Here is a 22,764-nt window from a genome sequence, read left to right on the forward strand (position 1 = left end):
AAGAGTTATAACAATAAAGCTTTGAAACAAAAATACGTTGTCTTATACTTGTGCGTAGCCTGTATGAAGCCTAGATAGTTTTAAACTTCTGCAACGCAATTATGGGGCACTATTAGTACTACACTTTTTTTGTATTTTTTTTATTTAACCAGGCAAGTCAGTTAATAACAAATTATTATTTATAATTACGGCCTAACCCGGACGACGCTGGGCTAATTGTGCACGGCCCTATGGGACTTCCAATCACGGCCGGATGTGATGCAGCCTGGATTCGATCCAGGTACTGCAGTGACCACTGCTCCACTCGGGAGCCCAAATACCCTCAAAATGATTCGGCATACCGGAGATCACTGTCACATTCCAATTTGTTATATATATATATATACCGGGCCATAACCTGAGCTGCAGTGCACCGGGCTAATAGAACTCCCTCATTGTTATAATGTGAAATATGGTTTCTTGGAGACGCTAATTCCACAAATCTTCTTCTGAATATTTGCTTTACAGACCTATAACCATATTTCACATTATAACAATGAGGGAGTTATATTAACCTGAGCTGCAGTGCACCGGGCTACCTGCAGCTCAGGTTAATATAACTCCCTCATATAGGGCTGTAAAGCAAATATTCAGAAGAAGATTTGTGGAATTGGCGTCTCCAAGAAACCATATTTTACATTGCGTGAACAGGCAAAACGTGGAAAGCTTTATTTGTGACCCCATGTACAAATGAGAATTGTGCAATAGCAGAGCATAAGACAGTTGCCACATCAATGTTACACTAAATTAATTAGTTAAGTTATAGTTATTAAATGTTATATTCCAATTGTATTTAATGATATTGGTTATATTCCATTCCAATATTATATTCCAATTAATATTTTTTTGGTATAAATTAAAAACAACTATTGAAAACGTTTTGCTCCTGAATGGTAACTGGCACCTCCAGGGGCAAGTTACCCCGATAAACGCGACCCGAGTTCTTAATTAGGAAATGCTAGTTGGATGACTGTTCAAATGGAATTTTCCCACTCTGAGCTAGTTTTTTTTTCCTGAGTTCCCAGTTGTCTTGAATGCACTGAAGTCTGAAATTTCCGAGTTCTCAGTTGTTTTGAACGCGGCAACTGGTTCCGAAACGAATGCACTCACTTTTCACCATATAAAACTCCACACACCGGGATAACCCGGGACAGATAATCGAATCTTCTCCAGGTAACCTCTGCTGAACTACATTTCCCGGCATAATGAAAAACTGTCTTCATGCTGATTGGATGGCGCTCTTGATATCAAGTGCGTTTGATTTTGCGCGCTCACCACGTCGGGTGACAGAGTAGTTTGCTCTTTGACCAGACTCTTGTGCAAACTCTGCCCATTCGGTACCAGAGGTGAGGTAAATCAATCGCACCGAAACAAGTATCAGACAGTTATTGTTGTCATGCACTTGTTTGATAGCATGTGAACGAGGAAAGTTTTCAACAAACCCTGGATACCGGTGAGTCGCTCAACCTTGGACGATAAACTTCACGCTAAACATAAAACATACCGTTATATGTGTGTAACGAATTAGTGAACTACGGTATCTAGCTAGCTAGGCTAGCTAACGTAAGCTTGACGATAACAGTACTGTTAACTTGAGCCAGCTTGCTTAGAATGCAAAAAACACGTTAGCTGACGTTCGTCATTGGTTCACATTTACTGATTTGTTTACGCGACTGGTAGGAATAACAAATGATTGATTGTCAATAGCTAGCCATTTCAACTGGCATCAAACAGGTGTAGCTACTTTGCTAATTTAGCTAGCTAATCTGTTAAACCTACTCGCTTGCCATTATAGAGCCATAACACTCTTCTGTGCTACCAATGTGCATGTTAATAGTCGCGTTACCGACTTGTTTGTTCACGCACTACTACTAGTTAGATGCATAGGTTTCTTTATTTTTAGCAAACGTTAGCTACAGTAGTACTGTACAGTTAGCCTTCACTTCCAAAGAAGGCATATGGTTTTTGGCTTGAAATACATTCACGGTCTCAGTCACCACCTTGTGGTTATTATTGACCAAATAACTCAATACTAGGCGAACACCGCGAGTAGCTAGCTTTTTTGAGTTGTATACTGTTGACTAATCACATGATCATGTCCCCTTTCTACAGTGACCAGTCATTTTGTTAAGTTCAGGGATGAACTTCTCTGAGGTCTTCAAACAGTCTAACCAACTGTGCAGAGTTTCACCAGATGGAAAATATTTGGTAAGCAATCATTTGTTTCAATATACACTTAGTAATCAAATCAAAGTGTATTGCTTACAGGCTCTAACCAATAGTGCAAAAAATGTATTAGGTGAACAATAGGTAAGTAAAGATATATATATATATATACACACACACAGTAGCGAGGCTACATACAGACACCGGTTAGTCAGGCTGATTGAGGTATTATGTAGATATGTTTAAAGTGACTATGCATATATGATGAACAGAGTAGCAATAGCGTAAAAGAGGGGTTGGTTGGTGGCGGGACATAATGCAGATAGCCCGGTTAGCCAATGTGCGGGAGCACAGCTCAATTGACGTAGTATGTGTATGAATGTATAGTTAAAGTGACTATGCATATATGGTAAACAATGTAGATAATGTAATGATTAAGATTGTACACAAAATTCAACCGAAAACGGATACATACTGTATACAGGTTGGAGCAAGAAGGTGCCACACTGGATGTGTGTGTGGCTGCCAATAATGATTTATTAATTGAAGGCTACTGAGTTCCATGAAATTAGTTCCTTTTGCATCCCTTTAATATTTTACGTAGAAATTGTGCATCAATATAGAATTTAAAAGCTTGTTATATTAAATGAAGTTCCCTTTAATGTAGACCACATGGACAATTCAATACATCTGATTTATGGTATGAATAAAGAATTGATAAAGTGCCAGAGTTCTACATTTTGACATGTCCCTCTGCGACTTCTAAGAAGATTTTAATTAACTTAACCCCAGAATGTCTCCAAGCTTTCACCATCATTGTAAATCCATAGTTATTTTGTTGCTTTGAGTAATTTCTGAATTATAATATTTATTTTATGTAATTAGTGAATCATCTAATCACATAATGCATGTCCCTCATTTTAAAGCCAACCCTGTTACGTGAAATTAACTTTCATTTTAATATGGTGAAAATATTCCTTTTTAAGTAATTTTCTCAAACATCTAATTGTCAGAACTGGTTCTAATCTTTTTGGCCATTTTCTGTTGTGCTGTGGAAAACTCTTTCCTATAGATGGGCTCTAAATGTTTTAAGTTTCATTTTATAAATTATGTTTGCATTCAATTGTCCCTCCCTGCACACTATAAGCTTCCAATTCCCCAAATCCAAGGGGATCTATGGCTGATTTAAGATGAAATCGTCAACCCTGTTACTTGATTTGGCACTTACCATAGTCCTTTTTTATTTAACCTCTAGAGATAGGAACACTTTATTTTTTATTATGGAGTGACTTGCTGTTGCTAAATATACAGATATTTCTGGGCATGCACGATCCACTAGTCTACCTACCTCCTTTCAGCTGCTGCTCATTGCTCAGTCACTCCTTGACTCTGCTGCCGCTTGTACACAAAACAGTTCGATCAAACGTAGCTAATTGTAACAGTAAGCTGTTGCAAACATAAGCATGACATAAAGAGGTCTGGCAATTTCATGTTATTTTTTCAGGAGTTAAATGCAGCTATTTAGGCAAGCTATATGTAGCTTACACAGCATATCAAACAATCAAGTCGCAAGACACTCAGTCAATAGCGATTTTATGTAATTCTTTCGTCATTGGAAACATTGTCTGAACAGGAGGCAGACTGGCTATATGGCAGCAAAATTGTAAAGTTTACATCACGCACAACAATAATTGTTTTGCCCTAATGCAATGTGTAGACTGTCTTGCTTGTGCTACAGCAATATCCGTTTCAACAGACAGAAGGTTGTAGCTGGCCCTTCATATAGGCTATATTTTTGGATCGATAGTTCAAATCGCAGCAGTTCAGGAATGACGCAGAGACATGGGCTACATAATTTCGATCAAATTGGTTGAGAGTTCAGAAGAGGGTGAGTACAGAAAGAAACGTGAATGTGTGTCCATAGCTAGGTTTCCATAAAATTGTCTACAAATTTCATGCAAATATTCTAAAATGCGCGTAAAGAAAATATGCGCATTTTCCCACGAGTGGCGTTTCCACCAAAGGGACTAGTTGTGGATAAAAATCAGTGTGACGACGTAGTGCACACAATGTACTTTTTCGCATACGTTTTCATGTACCGAATAAAAATCTAAAGTTAAGTGCGTTATCGCATTTTCAACTCTCCTGATAGTTTTGGCACAAACTGTTGCGTTAAATAGCGATTGTGCCTACTCAGGTCTTGGCTACTGCTCTTTCTCGTATAATACATTTTACAGACACAAAAGATCCCACCATGTCGAACGAACAAATTATGTCTGCTTTTATACAATTGTAACGAAACTTCCTGTTTCGATCACAGCTTTTTTTGTTATACAATATGACTTTACTTGCATACAAACTGTGGATGGAAACATGGTTAATGACCCATGTGATTCGGATCCTTAGATTTGAGAGAAGTTTCCAGAGTGATGGAGGCGGGGCAGGGGCCTCTGCCTTTTTGTTAATTTGAACATGTGTTCTTTATGAATCATGTTTGCAATAAGACACTAAGGTAAAACTGCAGTAAGACACTAAAGTTAAACTGCAAAGAAATTAACGTTTTGTCCTGACATCACTGAGTACCACTCTTCATATTTTCAAGCATAGTGGTGGCTGCATCATGTTATGGGTATGCTTGTCATCGGCAAGGACTAGGGAGTTATTTAGGATAAAAAATAAACTTAATAGATCTAAGCACAGGCAAAATCCTAGAGGAGAACCTGGTTCATTCTGCTTTCTAACAGATACTGGGAGACAAATCCACCTTTCAGCAGGACAATAACCTAAAACACAAGGCCAAATTATACACTGGAGTTGCTTTCCAAGATTACATTGAATGTTCCTGATTGGCCTAGTTACAGTTTTGACTTAAATCGGCTTGAGAATCTATGGCAAAACATGAAAATGGGTGTCTAGCAATGATAAAAGATGAACTATACAGAGCTTGAAGAAAAAAAAAAAAGAAGAATAATAATGGGCAAATATATGCACAGCTCTTAGACTTACCCAAACACACTTGCAGCTGTAATCGCTGCCGAAGGTGATTGTAACATTTATTGACTAATGGTTGAATACTTATTTAATCAATATATTAGCATTTTAATTAATAAAGGTAGAATTTGTCCCCAACTTTGACATTAGAGTATTGTTTGGATCATTGACAAGACAAATCAATTTTAATCCCACTTTGTAACATAACAGAATGTGTAAAAAAAAATCAAGGGGTGTGAATACTTTCTGAAGCACTGTAGCAACATGCCTATAAATTACCTTCTGAAAGTATTCAGACCCCTTGACTTTTCCCACATTATGATACAACCTTATTCTAAAATGGATTAAATCGTTTTCTCCCCATCTACAATCTACACACTAACCCATAATAACAAAGCAAAAACAGGTTTTTAGACATCTTTGCAAATGTATTAAATAAAAATGGAAATATTTACGTACAGTACCAGTGTGGACTCCTACTCATTCATGGGTTTTTATTTTTTACTATTTTCTACATTGTAGAATAATAGTGAAGACATCAAAACTATGAAATAACACATATGGAATCATGTATTAACCAAAAAAGTAGCCACCCTTTGCCTTGATGACAGCTTTGCACCCTCTTGGCATTCTCTCAACCAGCTTCACCTGGAATGCTTTTCCAACTCTCTTTAAGGAGTTCCCACATATGCTGAGCACTTGTTGGCTGCTTTTCCTTCACTCTGCGGTCCAACTCATCCCAAACCATCTCAATTGGGTGGAGGTTATTGGAGGCCAGGTCATCAAATAGACCGTACACAGCCTGGAGGTGTGTTGGGTCATTGTCCTGGTGAAAAACAAATGATAGTCCCACTAAGCGCAAACCAAATGGGATGGCATATAGCTGCAGAATGCTGTGTTAGCCATGCTGGTTAAGTGTGCCTTGAATTCTAAATAAATCCGACAGTGTCACCAGCAAAGCACCCACACGCCATTACACCGCCTCCTCCATGCTTCACGGTGGGAACCACACATGCAGAGATCATTAGTTCACCTACTCTGCGTCTCAAAGTCACGGTGGTTGGAACCAATCTCAAATTTGGACTCATCAGACCAAAGGACAGATTTCCACCGGTCTAATTCTAAATCTTCTTCTTATTGGTGTCCTTTTAGGAGTGGTTTCTTTTCAGCAATTTGACCATGGCCTTCTTCATGTAGTCTCCTCTGAACAGTTGTGTCTGTGAAGCATTTATTTGTGCTGCAATTTCTGAGGCTGGTAACATTAATGACCGTATCCTCTGTAGCAGAGGTAACTCTGGGTCTTACTTTCCTGTGGTGGTCCTCATGAGAGCCAGTTTCATCATAGCGCTTCGTGGTTTTTGCAACTGCACTTGAAGAAACGTTAAAAGTTCTTGCAATTTTCCGGATTGACTGACCTTCATGTCTTAAAGTAATGATGGACTGTCATTTCTCTGCTTATTTGAGCTGTTCTTGCCATAATATGGTCTTGGTCTTTTACCAAATAGGGGCTATCTTCTGTATACCACCCCTACCTTGTCACAACAACTTATTGGCCCAAACCCATTATGAAGGAAGGAAATTCCACCAATGTAACTTTAACAAGGCACACCAGTAATTGAAATGCATTCCAGGTGACTATCTCATCAAGCTGGTTAAGGGAATGTCAAGAGTGGCAAAGCTGTCAGGTAAAGGCTGGCTACTTTGAAAATCTCAAATCTAAAATATATTTTGATTTGTTTAACCCTTTTTTGGTTACTCCTTGTGTTATTTCATAGTTTCCATGTCTTCACTATTATTCTACAATGTAGAAAATGGTAAAAAATAAAAATAAAAAAACACTTGGACACACGCACCCATTCAAACTTTTGACTGGTACTGTAAGTATTCAGACCCTTTACTCAGTACTTTGTTGAAGCGATAATAGCCTTGAGTCTTCTCGGTATGACACTACAAGCTTGGCACACCTGTATTTGGGGAGTTTCTCCCATTCTCTGCAGATCCTCTCAAGCTCTGTCAGGTTGGATGCGGAGTGTCCCTGCACATCTATTTTCAGGTTTCTCCAGAGATGTTCACGTCCGAACTCTGGCTGGGCCACTCAAGAACATTCAGAGACCTGTCCCCAAGTCACTCTTGCGTCGTCTTGGCTGTGTGCTTAGGGTCGTTGTCCTGTTGGAAGGTGAACCTAACCTGCTCCAGAGCGCTTTTCATAAAGGAGCTCTCTGTACTTTGCTCCGTTCCTCGATCCTGACTAGTCTCCCAGTCCCTGCTACTGAAAAACATCCCCACAGCATGATGCTGCCACCACCATGCTTCAATGTAGGGATGGTGCTGGGTTTCCTGCAGATGTGACACTTGGCATTCAGGCCAAAGTGTTCAATCTTGGTTTCATCAGACCAGAGAATCTTGTTTCTCATGGTCTGAGCGTCCTTTAGGTGCCTTTTGGCATACTCCAAGCGGACTGTCATGCCTTTTAGTGAGGAGTGGCTTCTGTCTGGCCACTCTACCATAAAGGCCTGATTGGTGGAGTGCTGCAGAGATGGTTGTCCTTCTGGTAGGCTTTCCCATCTCCACAGAGGAACTCTGGAGCTCTGTCAGATTGACCATCGGGTTCTTTGTCCACCTACCTGACCAAGGCCCTTCTCCCCGGCTTGCTCAGTTTGGCCGGGCCGCCAGCTGGAGGAAGAGTCTTGGTGTTTCCAAACTGCTTCCATTTAAGAATGTGTTCTTGGGGACTTTCAATGCGGCATACATTTTTTGGTACCCTTCCCCAGATCTGTGCCTCGACACAGTCCTGTCTCAACTTGTAGAAACATCTCAAGGATGATCAATGGAAACAGGATGCACCTGAGCTCAATTTTGAGCAATGGGTCTAAATACTTATGTAAATAAGGTATTCTGTTTGTATTTAATACATTTTCAAAAATGTCTAAACCTGTTTTCACTTTGTCATTATGGGGTATTATGTGTGGAAAAGGAGAAGGGGTCTTAATACTTTCCGAATGCTCCCCCCCAAAAAAGCACCATTCTGCACAAACTAATTTTTATTCAGACATTTGCAACAGCACAAATAATCATAACATTTAAAACTATTTAAATATATATGAAAATAAGACTCATATCAAAAAGTAACAAAGACAAATAGAAACAAATTTGTGTTGGTTTGGTACTCGACCATCATTACATTACCCATCCCCCCCAAAACTGCCAACCAAGAGTCAAGACTAAACCCATTCATCTTGGTGTTGTGCAGACTGGTTTTATGTTTTTCTTAATGATTTTGCACAAACCAGAAAAAAATGCAAGAAATGTCTGTGAATGTTGGTTTATTTGGTAGCATTTAAATCCGCCACCGCATGGCAGGTACCCTAGTCATATAAATGTTTTCAGTGCAAATATGATGCACACCGTATGTACTCCACTTATGCACTCAAATATGCACTTTTAAACATTGACAACAGGCATGGCAGATGGACGTTCATGGTCTTACAACCGAGGAGTTAACAAGTCCAAAAGTACACAGATGTGCCGGAACACAACTTTTTTTCTGCTTGACTGTCTCACTGCCTGTCTCTCTCCATCTGCCCCCCCCCCCCCCCCCAGGCCACGTGTGTGCAGTACAGACTGGTGGTGCGTGACGTGAACACCCTACAGATCTTGCACCTTTACACTTGCCTGGACCAGATAGTCCACATGGAGTGGTCCTCTGACTCGCTCTTCATCCTCTGTGCCATGTACAAGAGGGGACTAGTGCAGGTATGCGCTCCTCTATTAGGCTAGTGCATATTGTTTTTATCTCATTTGTCCAATAATGACAGTTGGTGTATTTTATATTTTTTGGTGCTGAATTAGCTTGTTCAGACTGATGGATGCTTAAATATACAGAATGTGGGAAATTAAACTGGGAATAAAGTGTACAAATATAAATCAACAACTTGCACAGATAAAGTGGAATTTAAGTAGATAATTACTGACCATTTTGTAATGAAAGGGAAATGACCCCTCATTTGAGACAGTGTTAAGATCAAATGCACTGTGCAAAAAGAACAGCTTACTTTTGCAGAGGTAACCATCTCCAGTCTTTCATTTCGTCTCTGGGTCAGATTTGGTATGGTCAAAGGTTTGAGTACAGGTTGAGCTCAGGGAAAGGCAGTTGTCCTTCTCTCGCAATCTCTCTCTCCTCTCAGGTGTGGTCTCTAGAGCAGCCCGACTGGTACTGTAAGATTGACGAGGGCTCGATAGGACTAGTCTCCTCGCGCTGGAGCCCAGACGGACGTCACATTCTCAACACCACAGAGTTCCATGTAAGTGTGAAGTCACTAGGAGTGTGTTTGTGTTTCTGTCTGGTGTCGACTGTTGCTGCCCATAATGAAGGAGGAGACCTGAAAATAGACAGCAGACACCAGACCCTGCCCCACCTGACAAATGTATGCCTGATTTCAGTTACTCCAGCTAGTGTTCTGTCATATCCTCGACACACGAATGAAGTTCCTTCCGAGTCCTATTTCGTTTCTCATCCCTGACGTGTGCACTCGTTCATTCCCTTTGAATCATTTAAAAAGCACTGGATTGGTGTAAGCCTGTGCTTAAGTGGGTTTTCACCATGTTCCTCCGTACACTACTCCCTCCCTTTGAAATCCATGGTGGAAGTGTACAGGGGGAGAAACGGAATTGGGCTGTAGATATTTATGTTATATTCTTGGAAGATGACAATCCATCCCATGTGTTTTGTCACACATCCAATAGGCTGTGAAATTCAGCCACACTTAGACATTTTTAATGTGGTGAGTTTTCTGATTAGTTTAGACTTTGAATGAACATGCTTGCTGGAACCAAACCAGTGTCGGTGTGACGACATCGCAGCTTGCTTTGCACGTCTGCAAGGACTGTAGGTGAAAGTGCAGTCTGGCTTGTTGGGAGCATATTTGTCCCTAGGTATCAGAGGGGGGAGTGGGCTGCACTCGTCCTCGCCCGCCTGTTTGGGTTACGACTTGGGCACCGTGCCATGGCGGGGCTCGCCTGACGCCCGAACCCGACTCCAAGACTCACTGACAGGTGCCGGGGCCCAGGCACAACTGTGTCTGGAGGTTTGAGAGGGAGCAGGGAGTGCAAGTGTCTGACATTTCTGCTTTGTCTGTCTGCTTCTTCAACAAACACAGGAATAGAATGGAGTCTCCCTAGGTCTGTCTGCTCCTGGGTCTGTCTGCTCTTTCCATTAAATTCTGAGAAGGGAACAATTGTCAGTTGTTGATTTGGGGAAGATGTAAAACAAATACATTTTGCAACAGAAAATGTGCATTTCTTATTGGATAAGTTCAAGTAGCCCCCCCTGTTTGTTGCCTTGTATGGCTCAGAACTCATGCAAGATCCCCTGTTTTCACATTTGGGGTGCCAAGCCTGTTTACCAAAAGTCTAGGGGTGATGACGCCCGCGTTGCCCAGTGCTGCTGACCTCACCTTCACCCCTCCACAAAGATTTCATTATGGCTGTGCCAGACTGGTGTTCGTATCAGGGCTCAGTTTCAGCCGGGAGCTCATGAACAAGATGCTATATTAACTTGTTAGGGGACAGCTGCTGTGTGTTGAACCCACTGTGTGTGTGTGTGTGACTGTGTGTTTTCTTTTCTCCCCACTGACTGTTTTGATACATGGGTGCAATTTGTCAGTTAACAGCTGATGGTGCTAGACGAGGGTTTGGATTTACGTTCATCTCTGTAGATATGCCATTTCGCGTGGGAGAGTCGCCGGAGCAGCAGGCCGCGGCGTGAGCCAGTATCCGGATCTGATCTTACCTCCAGCCCTCACCACAGTTTGCACTGCTTTGCGCTTTTTGTCCATGTACAAATGATTTCAAATGGTTAACAAGCAGCTTTTTTGATGCTAAAATTGTCTTACACCATATCTTGCATGTGTTATGTGATTTAGTTTACGGCCTCTCGCTACTATACATAAAGGACAATTGGAAAGTTGATTAGTCTATTGCATTCTCCATGTTCTTACAAGTTAGCAGGACATCCTGGAGTCTCTTGGCTGTCTGAGTGGGTTGCCTATCGTATTACACTCTTCAGAAGTGACTTAACATTGGTAATTAGGACTAGCTTCATGGATAGGCCCGATGTCATTCAAATAGGTGTTTGTAAAATGACTTTTACCCTCATTGTATGTTCGAATCAAAAAGCCATACATGTTTGAATTCCCACTCCTGATTCTCTCCACTAGCACTATGCTGCACATATTCACTGCTAATCCAACAAACCAGCTGAGCGAGCTGTAAAACCAGTGTGGAAGACATCCACTCTAGGCCGGCACGAACATTATATACCTCTAATGGTTTATGCATTGTTGGGATCAGGTTAGCTGCGTGCCTGGCCGGCGGCGCTGGATCCCCGCTAGCGCGTAGCATGTTGGCAGCGTTAGCTATCAGAGAAACTGTGAACCCAAGTAGCTGCCACAGCTCTACTCTGACAATCGACAATCAGTCATCCAGACTGACGCCTGGCTACACCGCACTCCAATCCACGGGGGAATTATAAGGCTGTAACAGGAGAAATGTGTCTATATCGGGTTGAGAGACCGTCTCTGATGGGGAATGCATATGGACTTATCCATTGCTGACAGATAGGTCTATGCAAAGATTCCTCGCAGGAGTCGCAGCATCACTAATTCTCTCTCGCATATAAAAAGTGCTGCCACAGGAGGAGCTGATGGATTTGTGATTTGCTGTCAGGGATTCTGCGGTGTAGTTGGTCCTGTTTATCAAGTGTAGCCTTTCTTGTCCCAGTGGGCCTGTTCTTTCTAGGGTTAAGTTGAGGGCTTGAGGCATAACTCCTGTGAGGTTATGTTTAGAACAAGGCTGTGGGAGAGCTTTAAACAGGATAAATAAAACAAAGTCAAATTAATTCCTCCAATGGGAAGTGAACCAGTACTGTTGTGAGCTGGTAACCACGGTTTAGGCCCTCCATCCACCCTGCCAGTCAGCACAACACCCTAGCAGGCACCTCTGCTACAACTCTGTAAAATGTGCTGTCTTCTCGTCGACACATGGCCTCCCTGCTTATACAGTGCATTCGGTAAGTATGTAGACCCCTTTTCCCACGTTGTTACGTTACAACCTTATTCTAAAATGGATTAATCAATCTACACACACTACCGCATAATGACAAAGCGAAAACTGGTTTTGACGTTTTTGCTAATTTATTTAAAAAAGAAACGTACCTTATTTACGGAAGTATTCAGACCCTTTGCTATGAGACTTGAAATTGAGCTCTGATGCGTCCTGTTTCCGTTGACCATCCTTGAGGTGTTTCTACAACTTGATTGGAGTCCTGCTGTGGTAAATTAAATTGATTGGACATGATTTGGAAAGGCACACACTTGTATGTAAGGTCCCACAGTTTACTGTGCATGTCAGAGCAAAAACCAAGCCATGAGTTCAAAGGAATTGTCCGTAGAGCTCCGAGACAGGATTGTGTCGAGGCACAGATCTGGGGAAGGGTACCAAAACATTTCTACAGCATTGAAGGTCCACAAGAACACTGGCCTCTATCACTCTTAAATTGAAGAAATTTGAGAAACAAGATTATCTGATCTGATGAAACCAAGATTGAACTCTTTGGTCTGAATGCCAAGTGTCAGGTCTGGAGGAAACCTGGTACCATCCCTACAGTGAAGCATGGTGGTGGCAGCATGCTGTGGGGATGTTTTTCAGCTGTAGGGACTGGGAGACTAGTCAGGATTGAGGGAAAGCTGAACGGCACAAAGTACAGAGATCCTGCTCCAGAGCGCTCAGGACCTCAAACTGGGGCGACGGTTCACCTTCCAACAGGACAACGACCCTAAGCACACAGCCAAGACAATGCAGAAGTGGCTTCGGGACAAGTCTCTGAATGTCCTTGAGTGGCCCAGCCGTTCGAACATCTCTGGGGAGACCTAAAAATAGCTGTGCATCGATGCTCCCCATCCAACCTAACAGAGCTTGAGAGGATCTGCAGAGAAGAATGGAAGAAACTCCAAATACAGGTGTGCCAAGCTTGTAGCGTCATTCCCAAGAAGACTCGCCACCAAAGGTGCTTCAACAAAGTACTGAGTAAACGGTCTGAATACTTGTAAATGTGATATTTCAGTTGTATTTTTAATAAATGTGCAACATTTTCTAAACCTGTTTTTGCTTTGTCATTATGGGGTATTGTGTGTAGATTGAAGGGGGGGGGGACACTATTTAATCCATTTTAGAATAAGGCTGTAATGTAAACAAAATGTGGAAAAAGTCAAGGGGTCTGAATACTTTCTGAATGCACTGTAACAAACTTCCTAGAAAAGAAGCCTAAACCTGATGATCATGCTGTGAAGGCCAATACAAAGCATTATTTGTGTCCCTTTATTCTGATGGCTAAACAGAAGCGGCTTTATTTGCTCTTGGACCATCTTGTCTCTGTCCTAGAGACTGAAACACCAGTCTACTGCTCCCAGTTTGCTTCCAAGGTGTAGTTTTACCAGCTTCAGTGCCCCAGACTGGCATGCCAGGCAACACAGAGAAGCATTTCTCACCTATTTTACATATGTGCCGCTCCCTCCCTCTTCCCAGTTTAAAGTTACACCCCCCCCCCCCCCCCCCCCCCCCCCAGACCACCTCCCAACCCAGTCCCCCCCATGTCAATGTGGTGGGGTACAAGTTGTCCAAGAAGAACTGTGTTGAGCTGTGTTGACGGTAGTTTCCATGGATCTGTGGGGGGGGGCGTGGGCGTGTGGGTGTAATGACAGGCCACAGCTGGATGTCTTGGTACCTCAGGAGCATGCCCTGGTCAGTTAGACCCTTACCCAGGGAAGCAACAGCCAGTAGATCAGACAGACTCCTGCCTGAATGCCTTCCTCCCCTGAGTGAGAAAGTGAGCCCTAGTTAGAAAATCAGGGAAAGCATGCCATGCTAGAGCTATTTAAAGTTCATATCCTTCTTCATACAGTTGTGTAGTTTTCAGATGTTTGCACTTCTCTTACAGGAAGGTAAGTGTAGGCAAAGGGAGAACCCTGAATTAAGTTTTAATTGGTATTTTGGGAGTGTCGATGTGAGTTCTGACATGCACACCATATAAGCCGCCGCCTACCAAGGCCGCACAGAGGCTGAGGGTCTTGATTACAGTTCACACTCGAATTGACGACCCTCGACTTTGTCACTTCTGTCTCAAGCTTATTTATTGTTATGAAGCCACATAAGTTTTGGCTGATCACCGAGACTAGTTTAGTCCAGCATTTGCACAGGCTTAGTATTCAAAGTATGATAAGACAGGGTGCAGAGAAGTGTATGCATGCACATTTATATTGGCTTACTAGGTTGTAAAAGAAAATATGTAGGCCTTGCATTTTACACCCATAACATGCTTGTGGTGGTAGGCTACATAGCCGTAATGTCATTTGGATGGCGTAGAATGACTACTGTTCTGGCTTTTACTTTTAGGAGTAACAATAACTAGGCTCGCTCTAGGCTGAATACAAATACTATATTGTGCATCTTACAGTATAGACCTAGTTATGTTCTTTTTAACAAAGCATATGTAGTTTCAATGTTTTCACATGAACACCTTTGTTTTTCTGATCACGACTAAACGAGGAAGAAACTAGGAGTGCAGGACCTGTCACATGCTGGTCTTGGTTCTTGGAGGGCTAGATGCAGAATGTTACTGTCCGCCTGCTGGTTGTGTGCTGCGATGTGTAAAGCTCATCTCGGATGATTTTGGAGGGCAGGGGTGACGTGAATCTTTACGGGTAGACAGACTGGCATTGGCCTTGTTTCTATTGTCCAGTTCTGCTGGTAACCGATAAAGCTTGTACTTGTACTTAACTGCTGTTATTAATGGATAGGCTAGAGATTTCATTATTGTAGTGATTTAGATTTAGAACTTTCCCTTGTGAGTGGTTTAACCATTCAGCACAACCGCTCTTCTCAGTCTTATCCATCACGAAGACCCTCGTGGATCTCTTCCACAGACCGACACGGAGTCCCCCAGGGGCTGTGTTGAAGCCGAACGGGGTGACTGCTGCGTTTGGTATAAAACCGAAACGGAAGGAGTGGCAGGGATAGTGAGGAGCTCTCAGCGGTCTCATTAGTCGAAGAGTTGACTGAGCTCTTATTAATAGGCGGCTGTTGTTGACGCCCTGCTCTGAGCTCCACACTTACCACCATTAAAGCCTCCATCCAGCTCCTCTTACAGAGGAAGAGGCCATGTTGCCAATGAAGAGCGGGCATGGGGTGCAAACGGCGATGCGGTTTGCTTTATTAAACGGGCGTAGACATTCAAAATAATTGATCGCGGATCAAAGGTGTCTGTTTTTGGACGGTTGAGTCTTTGTAGGCTATTCCCCTGTGCTAGCTAACCTTTCACTGGGAGATGAGGTATAGTTTGTTACATTTTGTTTCTTTTTTTTTTGACAGCTGAGAGTTACCGTCTGGTCCTTGTGCACCAAAGCCGTATCTTACATCAAGTACCCCAAGGCATGTCAGAAGGGTAAGTACGTGAGTGTGTGTGTTTTTCAGCGAGAGGACTTGGGGACAGGGCCGCACTGACTGGCTTGACACATGGGCTGGTGAATCGCGTCCCTCCCTGTCCCTTGACCTTAAGGCCTATGGGCCATCTGCTGACAGCTGGAGCCCTCTTCAGTAAATGGTGCATGCTCGCCAAAACCTGTTTGTCAGCAGCCAGTGGAGTTACTGTCTTGGGCTCCAACCACTACCCAAAGGTTCACACACCACCACCACGTGACCCAAGCACCGTTGGATCCACTGTATAAATAATCCAGCAATGCCAACCACTTGCTGCTGAAGGCCTCTTGATAGTTACACTCAATAGACTGTGCTGTACACCACAGCAACGCTATAGGTTAACATGACGACTAAATGACCACAAATCATTTTGGACACGTGTCACCTAGATGAACATAATGTAGGTCTAAAGCATATCACTTTTGCTTCTGAAAATTGTCCTCTCCCAACATTGTCTTTGTACAAGGACTAGATGATGAGTAGTTGAGTCAGGTGTGCTTGTGTGGGGAAAGATTTTGACTATGTTAAAAAGCATTTCCTGTGCATTGTTTCCCCCCTGGTCTGTGGTTCCAGGGATAGACTTCAGCAGGGACGGCTGCTACATGGCCCTAGCGGAGCGCCGCGACTGCAGAGACTATGTTAGCGTGTTTGTGTGTGACGACTGGCACCTACTGAGGGTGAGTGCCACTCAGAGCTCCCATCACGGGAGTGTCCACAAAAAAAGTTTGGGGATTTACATTTTAGTTTGATGAACTCAGCAGAAAAAAAGAAATGTCCCTTTTTCAGGACCCTGTCTTTCAAAGATAATTTGTAAAAATCCAAATAACTTCACAGATCTTCATTGTAAAGGTTTTAAACACTGTTTCCCATGCTTGTTCAATGAACTATAAACCGTTAATGAACGTGCACCTGTGGAACTGTCGTTAAGACACTAACAGCTTACAGACAGTAGGCAATTAAGGTCACAGTTATGAAAACTTAGGACACTAAAGAGGCCTTTCTACTGACTCTGAAAACCACCATAAGAAAGATGCCCAGGGTCCCTGCTCATCTGCGTGAACGTGCCTCAGGCATGCTGCAAGGAGGCATGAGGACTGCAGATGTGGCCAGGGCAATAAATTGCAATGTCCATACTGTGAGATGCCTAAGACAGGGAGACGGGATGGACAGCTGAACGTCCTCGCAGTGGCAAACCACGTGTAACAACACCTGCACAGGATCGGTACATCCGAACATCACACCTGCAGGACAGGTACAGGATGGCAATAACTGCCCGAGTTGCACCAGGAACGCACAATCACTCCATCAGTGTTCAGACTGTCCGCAATAGGCTTAGAGAGGCTTGTAGGCCTGTTGTAAGGCAGGTCCTCACCAGACATCACCGGCAACAACGTCACCTATGGGCACAAACCCACCGTCGCTGGACCAGACAGGACTTCCAAAAAGTGCTCTTCACTGACTAGTCACGGTTTTGTCTCACCAGAGGTGATGGCCGGATTTGTGTTTATCGTCAAAGGAATGAACGTTACACCGAGGCCTGTACTCTGCAGCGGGATCGATTTGGAGGTGGAGGGTCCGTCATGGTCTGGGGAGGTGTGTCACAGCATCATCGGACTGAGCTTGTTGTCATTGCAAGCAATCTCAGCGATGTGCGTTACAGGGAAGACATCCTCCTCCCTCATGTGGTACCCTTCCTGCAGGCTCATCCAGCATGACAATGCCACCACGCACAGAACGAGCAGTATGGCTGATTTCCTGCAAGACAGGAATGTCAGTGTTCTGCCATGGCCAGCGACGAGCCCGGATCTCAATCCCATTGAGCACGTCTGGGACCTGTTGGATCGGAGGGTGAGGGCTAGGGCCATTCCCCCCCCCAGAAATGTCCGGGAACTTGCAGGTGCATTGGTGCAAATCTGGTGCAGTCCATGAGGAGGAGATGTACTGCAGTACTTAATGCAGCTGGTGGCCACACCAGCTACTGACTGACTTTTGATTTTGCCCCCCCCACCCCCTGTTCAGGGACACATTATTCCATTTCTGTTAGTCACATGTCTGTGGAACTTGTTCAGTTTGTCTCAGTTGTTGAATCTTATGTTCATACAAATATGTACACGTTAAGTTAGCTGAAAATAAACGCAGTTGACAGTGAGGACATTTTATTTTTTTTTTGCTGAGTTTACAAAACATTAGGAACACTTTCAATTCATCGGGGCATGGACTTGACAAGGTGTCAAGCGTTCCACAGGGATGCTGGCCCATGTTAACTCCAATGCTTCCCACAGTTGTCAAGTTTGCTGGATGTCCTTTGTGTGGTGGACCATTCTTGCACACTGGAAACTGAGTGTGAAAAACCCAGCAACATTGCATTTCTTGACATGCAAACTGGTGCGCCGGGCACCTACTACCATATCCAGTTCGCTTAAATATTTTCTTGCCCATTCACCCCCTGAATGGCACACATACACAATCCATGTCTCAAGGCTTAAAATCCTTTAAAACGGTCTCCTCCCCTTCATCTACATTGATTTGAAGTGAATTTAACAAGTGACATCAATAAGGGATCAAAGCTTTCACCTGGTCATTCTGTCATGGAAAGAGCTCATGTTCCTAATGTTTTGTACATTTTGACACATTGTAAAGTGGGACCCAAACAACCGATGCACCTGTACAGATGCACAGTTTGTCCCGGTCTATTTTCTGCTAATTGTCTGTATCCTCTTGTTTGACCTCCCCTGTCTACCTTTCAAAGCACTTTGAAACAGAGACCCAGGACTTGGCGGGGGTGGAGTGGTCTCCTAACGGCTGTGTTCTGGCTGTATGGGACAGCTGTTTGGAGGTAAGCCATTGGAAAATTTGTTGACAATATGTTGACAGAGTGGGAACCCTGAGAGAGAGTGTGTGTGTGTGCTCTCTCCCCAGTACAAGGTGCTGCTGTACTCGCTGGACGGCCGGCTGCTGTCCACCTTCAGTGCGTATGAGTGGTCGCTGGGCATCAAGTCTCTGGCCTGGAGTCCCAGCAGCCAGTTCCTGGCCATCGGCAGCTATGATGGAAAGGTCTGCGCTTTGTCTCCTTCTCTTTCTATAGGCTTACGGTGGCTTCCAGATACATGCATTCTGTGCAACCTGTGCAGATCCGTGTTAATTTCTTCAACAATAATTTAATTTCGTCAATGACCTATTTTTCTTGATGAAAGCGAGTGACGATAACGAGAAATGCCTTGGGGGGGGGGGGGGGACATTACAAATTACTTCATTTTAGTTGTTGAAAATGTAACTAGATGAGAATTCCACATGAGCCTAATGGTCATTCATGTGTGCTGTATTTCATCTATGTTGCCATTCTTGCGGTTCCACAAATGCAAGTTGCTTTTTTCTGACATAATACTTTGTTGGAAAGCTCGTCTTGTCCCCTTTTCAAGGAAATCACTTATTTACCCCCCTCCGACAGTTATGATGGGGAGAAAATCAGAGCTCTGAATTGTTGAACCTGTAGCCAAGGCTTTATAGCCATATGGTTTATTATTCCTGGTATTGGCTAAAATCTGCCACAATAGCAATATTGACAGCTAAGGTATACGAGGGGATAGTGGGCTTAGTTGGACAAGGGTATCTGCACACAAGGTAAGCAGAAAGTTGTAGTTATGTATTGGATAAAATGCACTGACTATGTGACTGATAACTGAAATATATTTTAAGACTAAATCTAAAATAGCTGGCAAAATTAACGCGGGTGCAGATTATATTGATGTGGTTCCTGAAAAGAAACTCTTACCTACTATCGTGCATAGGCCTTTACAGAGAAGTGATTTATTGGTCAAGTCCCATTCCAAACATTTGGGGCTGGTTTCCCAGACACAGATTAGGCGTAGTCCTGTAATGAAAGCACTTTCAATGGAGAATGCATTTTGTGTCTGGAATATCGTCCCATAGTCATGTAGAAAATAATATAATAAATTGAAGCTATTTTAGACTATAGGGACATGGAGTTGGTGGTATGACTGTGGGCTTACCTGATGGTTTTGATCAGGTCCGGATCCTAAACCACATCACCTGGAAGAAAGTGACTGAGTTTGACCACCCAGCCACCATCAACAATACTAAAGCTGTGAGTACTCTTTCCAATGAGTACATGTCAGTTATGTGACGACCTAACGTGCTGAGGGGTAGGGGTTAAGGGGTCCATACAACTTTCATTAATATGCCCTTACACTCTACTACTCTTCGTCAATTGTTCTTAACCCTCTGTCCCCCCCCCCCCGTGTCCTTCCTCCATTCTTCTTCTTGATCTCCACTAATATGTTTGTTGATTGAAGCAAGCAAGACAAGTTGCAGTTAAATAGATTTATAAACTGGGGGGTTTGAGCCCTGATTGCTGATTTGGCTTAAAGCTGTGGTATATCAGACTGTATACCACGGGTAATGCAAAACGTTTATTTTTACTACTCTAATTACGTTGGTAACCAGTTTATGTAGCAATAAGGCACCTCGGTGGTTTGCGATATATGGCCAATATACCACGGCTGAAGGGCTGTGTCAAGTCACTCTACGTTGGGAAACACAACTTGAAAAACATGAACATGAAAAACCCAGCAGCGTTGCAGTTCTTGACACAAACCAGGGCGCCTTACACCTACCATATCCCGTTCAAAGGCACTTAAAAAATCATCTTGCCTATTCACTCTGAATGGCGCACACACAGGCAAAATCCATGTCTGAATTGTCTCTAGGCTTAAAAATCCTTCTTTAACCTGTCTCCCCTTCACCTACTCTGAAGTGGATTTAACAAGTGAGTGACATCAATAAGGGATTGTGGCTTTCACCTAGGACAGATGATTTTTACACACTACGTGCTTCAGCACTCGGCTGTCCCGTTGTATTTTGGAAGTTGTATTTACTTTCTGCCATGCAAATGATTTTGGGACTGTATCACTGTCCCCTCTGCTACAATACTCACACTCCATTTCATGTCTCCCTCTACTGCTTTATATGTAATTGCTTGAAACACAATGCTTTTAATTGTGAGCAAGTGCTGCGAAAGGACCATTATTTACCGAACTGGGCACTTTAATGCTTGGGTGTAGCTGAGGAAGTGTAGACCATGCCAGGTGACTGACTGGAGCTTGTGTTGTCAGGTGGTCTACAAGGAGGTGGAGAGGAAGCCAGTGGTGGGGAGTGCGGACCTGTCCATTCAGCACCACATCACTATGGGGAGCACCCTCTTCAACACACAGAGCAAATGTAAGCACACCTCATCACGCCACACCTGGCAGTGGATATTAGCCAACAGGAGTGTATATTTAATTAAATATGCAACATATGCAGCTATAACTCTTTCATTAAACCCCAACCTTAAGAAAATATGCAATTTGGAATAGATGAAATTGAGATGGTATAATAACCCATATTCAGCATAATTTTTATTAGTACACTGGAAAATAAGGTTTTATCACAGGCTATATCACTGTCAAAATTGTCTGACTTATTGATCCTGCTTCTGTGGCGCATTCCTCTGTTGTAGATGAGATCTGCCCATTGCCAGTCCAGGTACCTGTGGTCAAACCTGACCTGGACCGTGCCAACCCTAAAGTCGGGGTCTCCTCCATGGCATTCAGCTCGGACAACCGCTACCTGGCCACGAAGAATGGTAAGGGACAGATTCACACTGGAACGTTGCTCTACTAGCCATAGGTGTAAACCCTGCAGACCCACACTCACAAAATGACCCTTTACCAACCAGGGTTAGATGATGTCAATCATTTTCTGAATAGTTTGTGTAGCATTTGGTGGCTGTCACATAATTACTAGTCCCATTTAATTGTATGGTGGCAATGATGGTGCTGACTAGGGTTTGTGTGTCTATCCCTGTAGACAACATGGCCTGCGTGGTGTGGGTATGGGACATGCAGAGGCTGGGGCTCCTGGCTGTTCTGGAGCAGACGTCGGCCGTGCGCTGCTTCCAGTGGGACCCCCGTCGGCCCCGTCTGGCCCTCTGCACCGGCAACGCCAAGCTCTACCTCTGGTCCCCCGCAGGCTGCGTCTCTGTCCAGGTCCCTGCTGAAGGTACTGTAGCTCTGACCCGGCCCTCACCACAAACCTCATAGCATGTGAAGTCAAACACACATCACTTATCATGGGTTGTAATAAAACTGTAAAAGAAGTAGTCAAGCACAGTCAAATGCTCTGTGTACTTTTATTGGTTAACAATATTTACATTCCAAATGGATATTCATCAGGTCACTGCAAACTACACAGTAATAGAAATAGGACTGTTTCCCAAACCAAGTTAAATCAAGTACTCCGCTAGAACAACTGAGTGGAAGAGCTGGGGGTACTCGAAGAGGTATGGGGGAACACTGAAATGGAGGAACAGTACACTGGTAGGGACACTTCAGCTTGGCATATGTGAGCAGTAGGTGGAGGTCCTTAACACCTCGTGTGTCCCTCCTTCCTAGGTGGTTTCCAGGTGCAGTCAGTGACTTGGCACTGCAGTGGAGACTCCTTGATTCTGTTGGGGAAAGAGCAACTGTGTCTGTGCTACATGGAGGTTGGGGAAGAGGAGGAGGAGGAGGACGACGACGTCAAGTGAGAGAACCCCACGTACTCTCTCCTAGAGCATTAAGATTAGTACTCCAAAGACTGTCTGAGCCCATACTCAATCAGGGCTGTGGTCTGCACATGACCAGAAGAATTCCAAAGTGCTGCTCTGACAGTCAACTCTATGGCCATTAAACTGTGGTCATGTGTACTTGCACTGGTCAGTGTCAGCCATCCCTGCAGGTAACGTTCGACTTATTTAGGGGAGGATCACAATATAGGGCAGGTGTAGTTGAGGTCCAAGTTCCTGTAGTATTTAAGAGATGTTTACAAAGTGCATTTGTCAAATATCTGTCATTTAATTATTTGAAGTATTGTGTTTGTAAAAATGTAAAGTCTAGAGGTAACAATTATTTTGTAATAAAGTTTGCTATGAATACCCATTTAGATGATTGATTCAGACAGCAACTGTGTCTAACCATTCCGGTCTACATTCAATCACTC

The 22,764-nt window shown here is 43.5% G+C and overlaps 2 protein-coding genes across 3 annotated transcripts in view; one reads left to right on the plus strand and one right to left on the minus strand.

Moving 5' to 3' along the window:
- Positions 1–9,384, minus strand: part of tp73 (tumor protein p73) — a 47,523-nt gene extending 38,139 nt beyond the window's left edge. Inside the window, exon 1 of the mRNA XM_021615823.2 lies at positions 9,249–9,384. Coding sequence (XP_021471498.1) covers positions 9,249–9,280 — 32 coding nt within the window. The 5' untranslated portion in view covers positions 9,281–9,384. The remainder of the gene's footprint in view (positions 1–9,248) is intronic.
- Positions 1,307–22,701, plus strand: wrap73 (WD repeat containing, antisense to TP73). Of its 2 annotated transcripts, none has more exons than XM_036988082.1 (13): positions 1,307–1,492; positions 2,152–2,247; positions 8,797–8,949; positions 9,381–9,497; positions 15,619–15,691; positions 16,300–16,403; positions 18,476–18,562; positions 18,646–18,780; positions 19,754–19,831; positions 20,859–20,964; positions 21,245–21,370; positions 21,595–21,786; positions 22,179–22,701. In XM_036988082.1, the coding sequence occupies exons 2-13, from the start codon at positions 2,179–2,181 to the stop codon at positions 22,310–22,312; spliced, it is 1,374 nt and encodes a 457-aa protein (XP_036843977.1). In that variant the 5' UTR covers positions 1,307–1,492; positions 2,152–2,178; the 3' UTR covers positions 22,313–22,701. The 2 variants fall into 2 exon arrangements, with proteins under 2 accessions (XP_036843977.1, XP_036843978.1); XM_036988083.1 differs by having other exon boundaries at positions 2,159–2,247.
- The last annotated feature ends 63 nt before the right edge of the window (positions 22,702–22,764 follow it).

Source organism: Oncorhynchus mykiss, chromosome 9 (genome assembly GCF_013265735.2).
Source record: "Oncorhynchus mykiss isolate Arlee chromosome 9, USDA_OmykA_1.1, whole genome shotgun sequence".
Classification (NCBI taxonomy): Eukaryota; Metazoa; Chordata; class Actinopteri; order Salmoniformes; family Salmonidae; genus Oncorhynchus; species Oncorhynchus mykiss.

Bases quoted from the DNA above. Each gene is read 5' to 3' on its own strand.
- wrap73 (XM_036988082.1), top strand. From the start codon at position 2,179: ATGAACTTCTCTGAGGTCTTCAAACAGTCTAACCAACTGTGCAGAGTT. The intron at 15,692-16,299 runs GTAAGTACGTGA...CTGTGGTTCCAG, and splicing joins CCCCAAGGCATGTCAGAAGG to GGATAGACTTCAGCAGGGAC. The intron at 20,965-21,244 runs GTAAGCACACCT...CCTCTGTTGTAG, and splicing joins CTTCAACACACAGAGCAAAT to ATGAGATCTGCCCATTGCCA.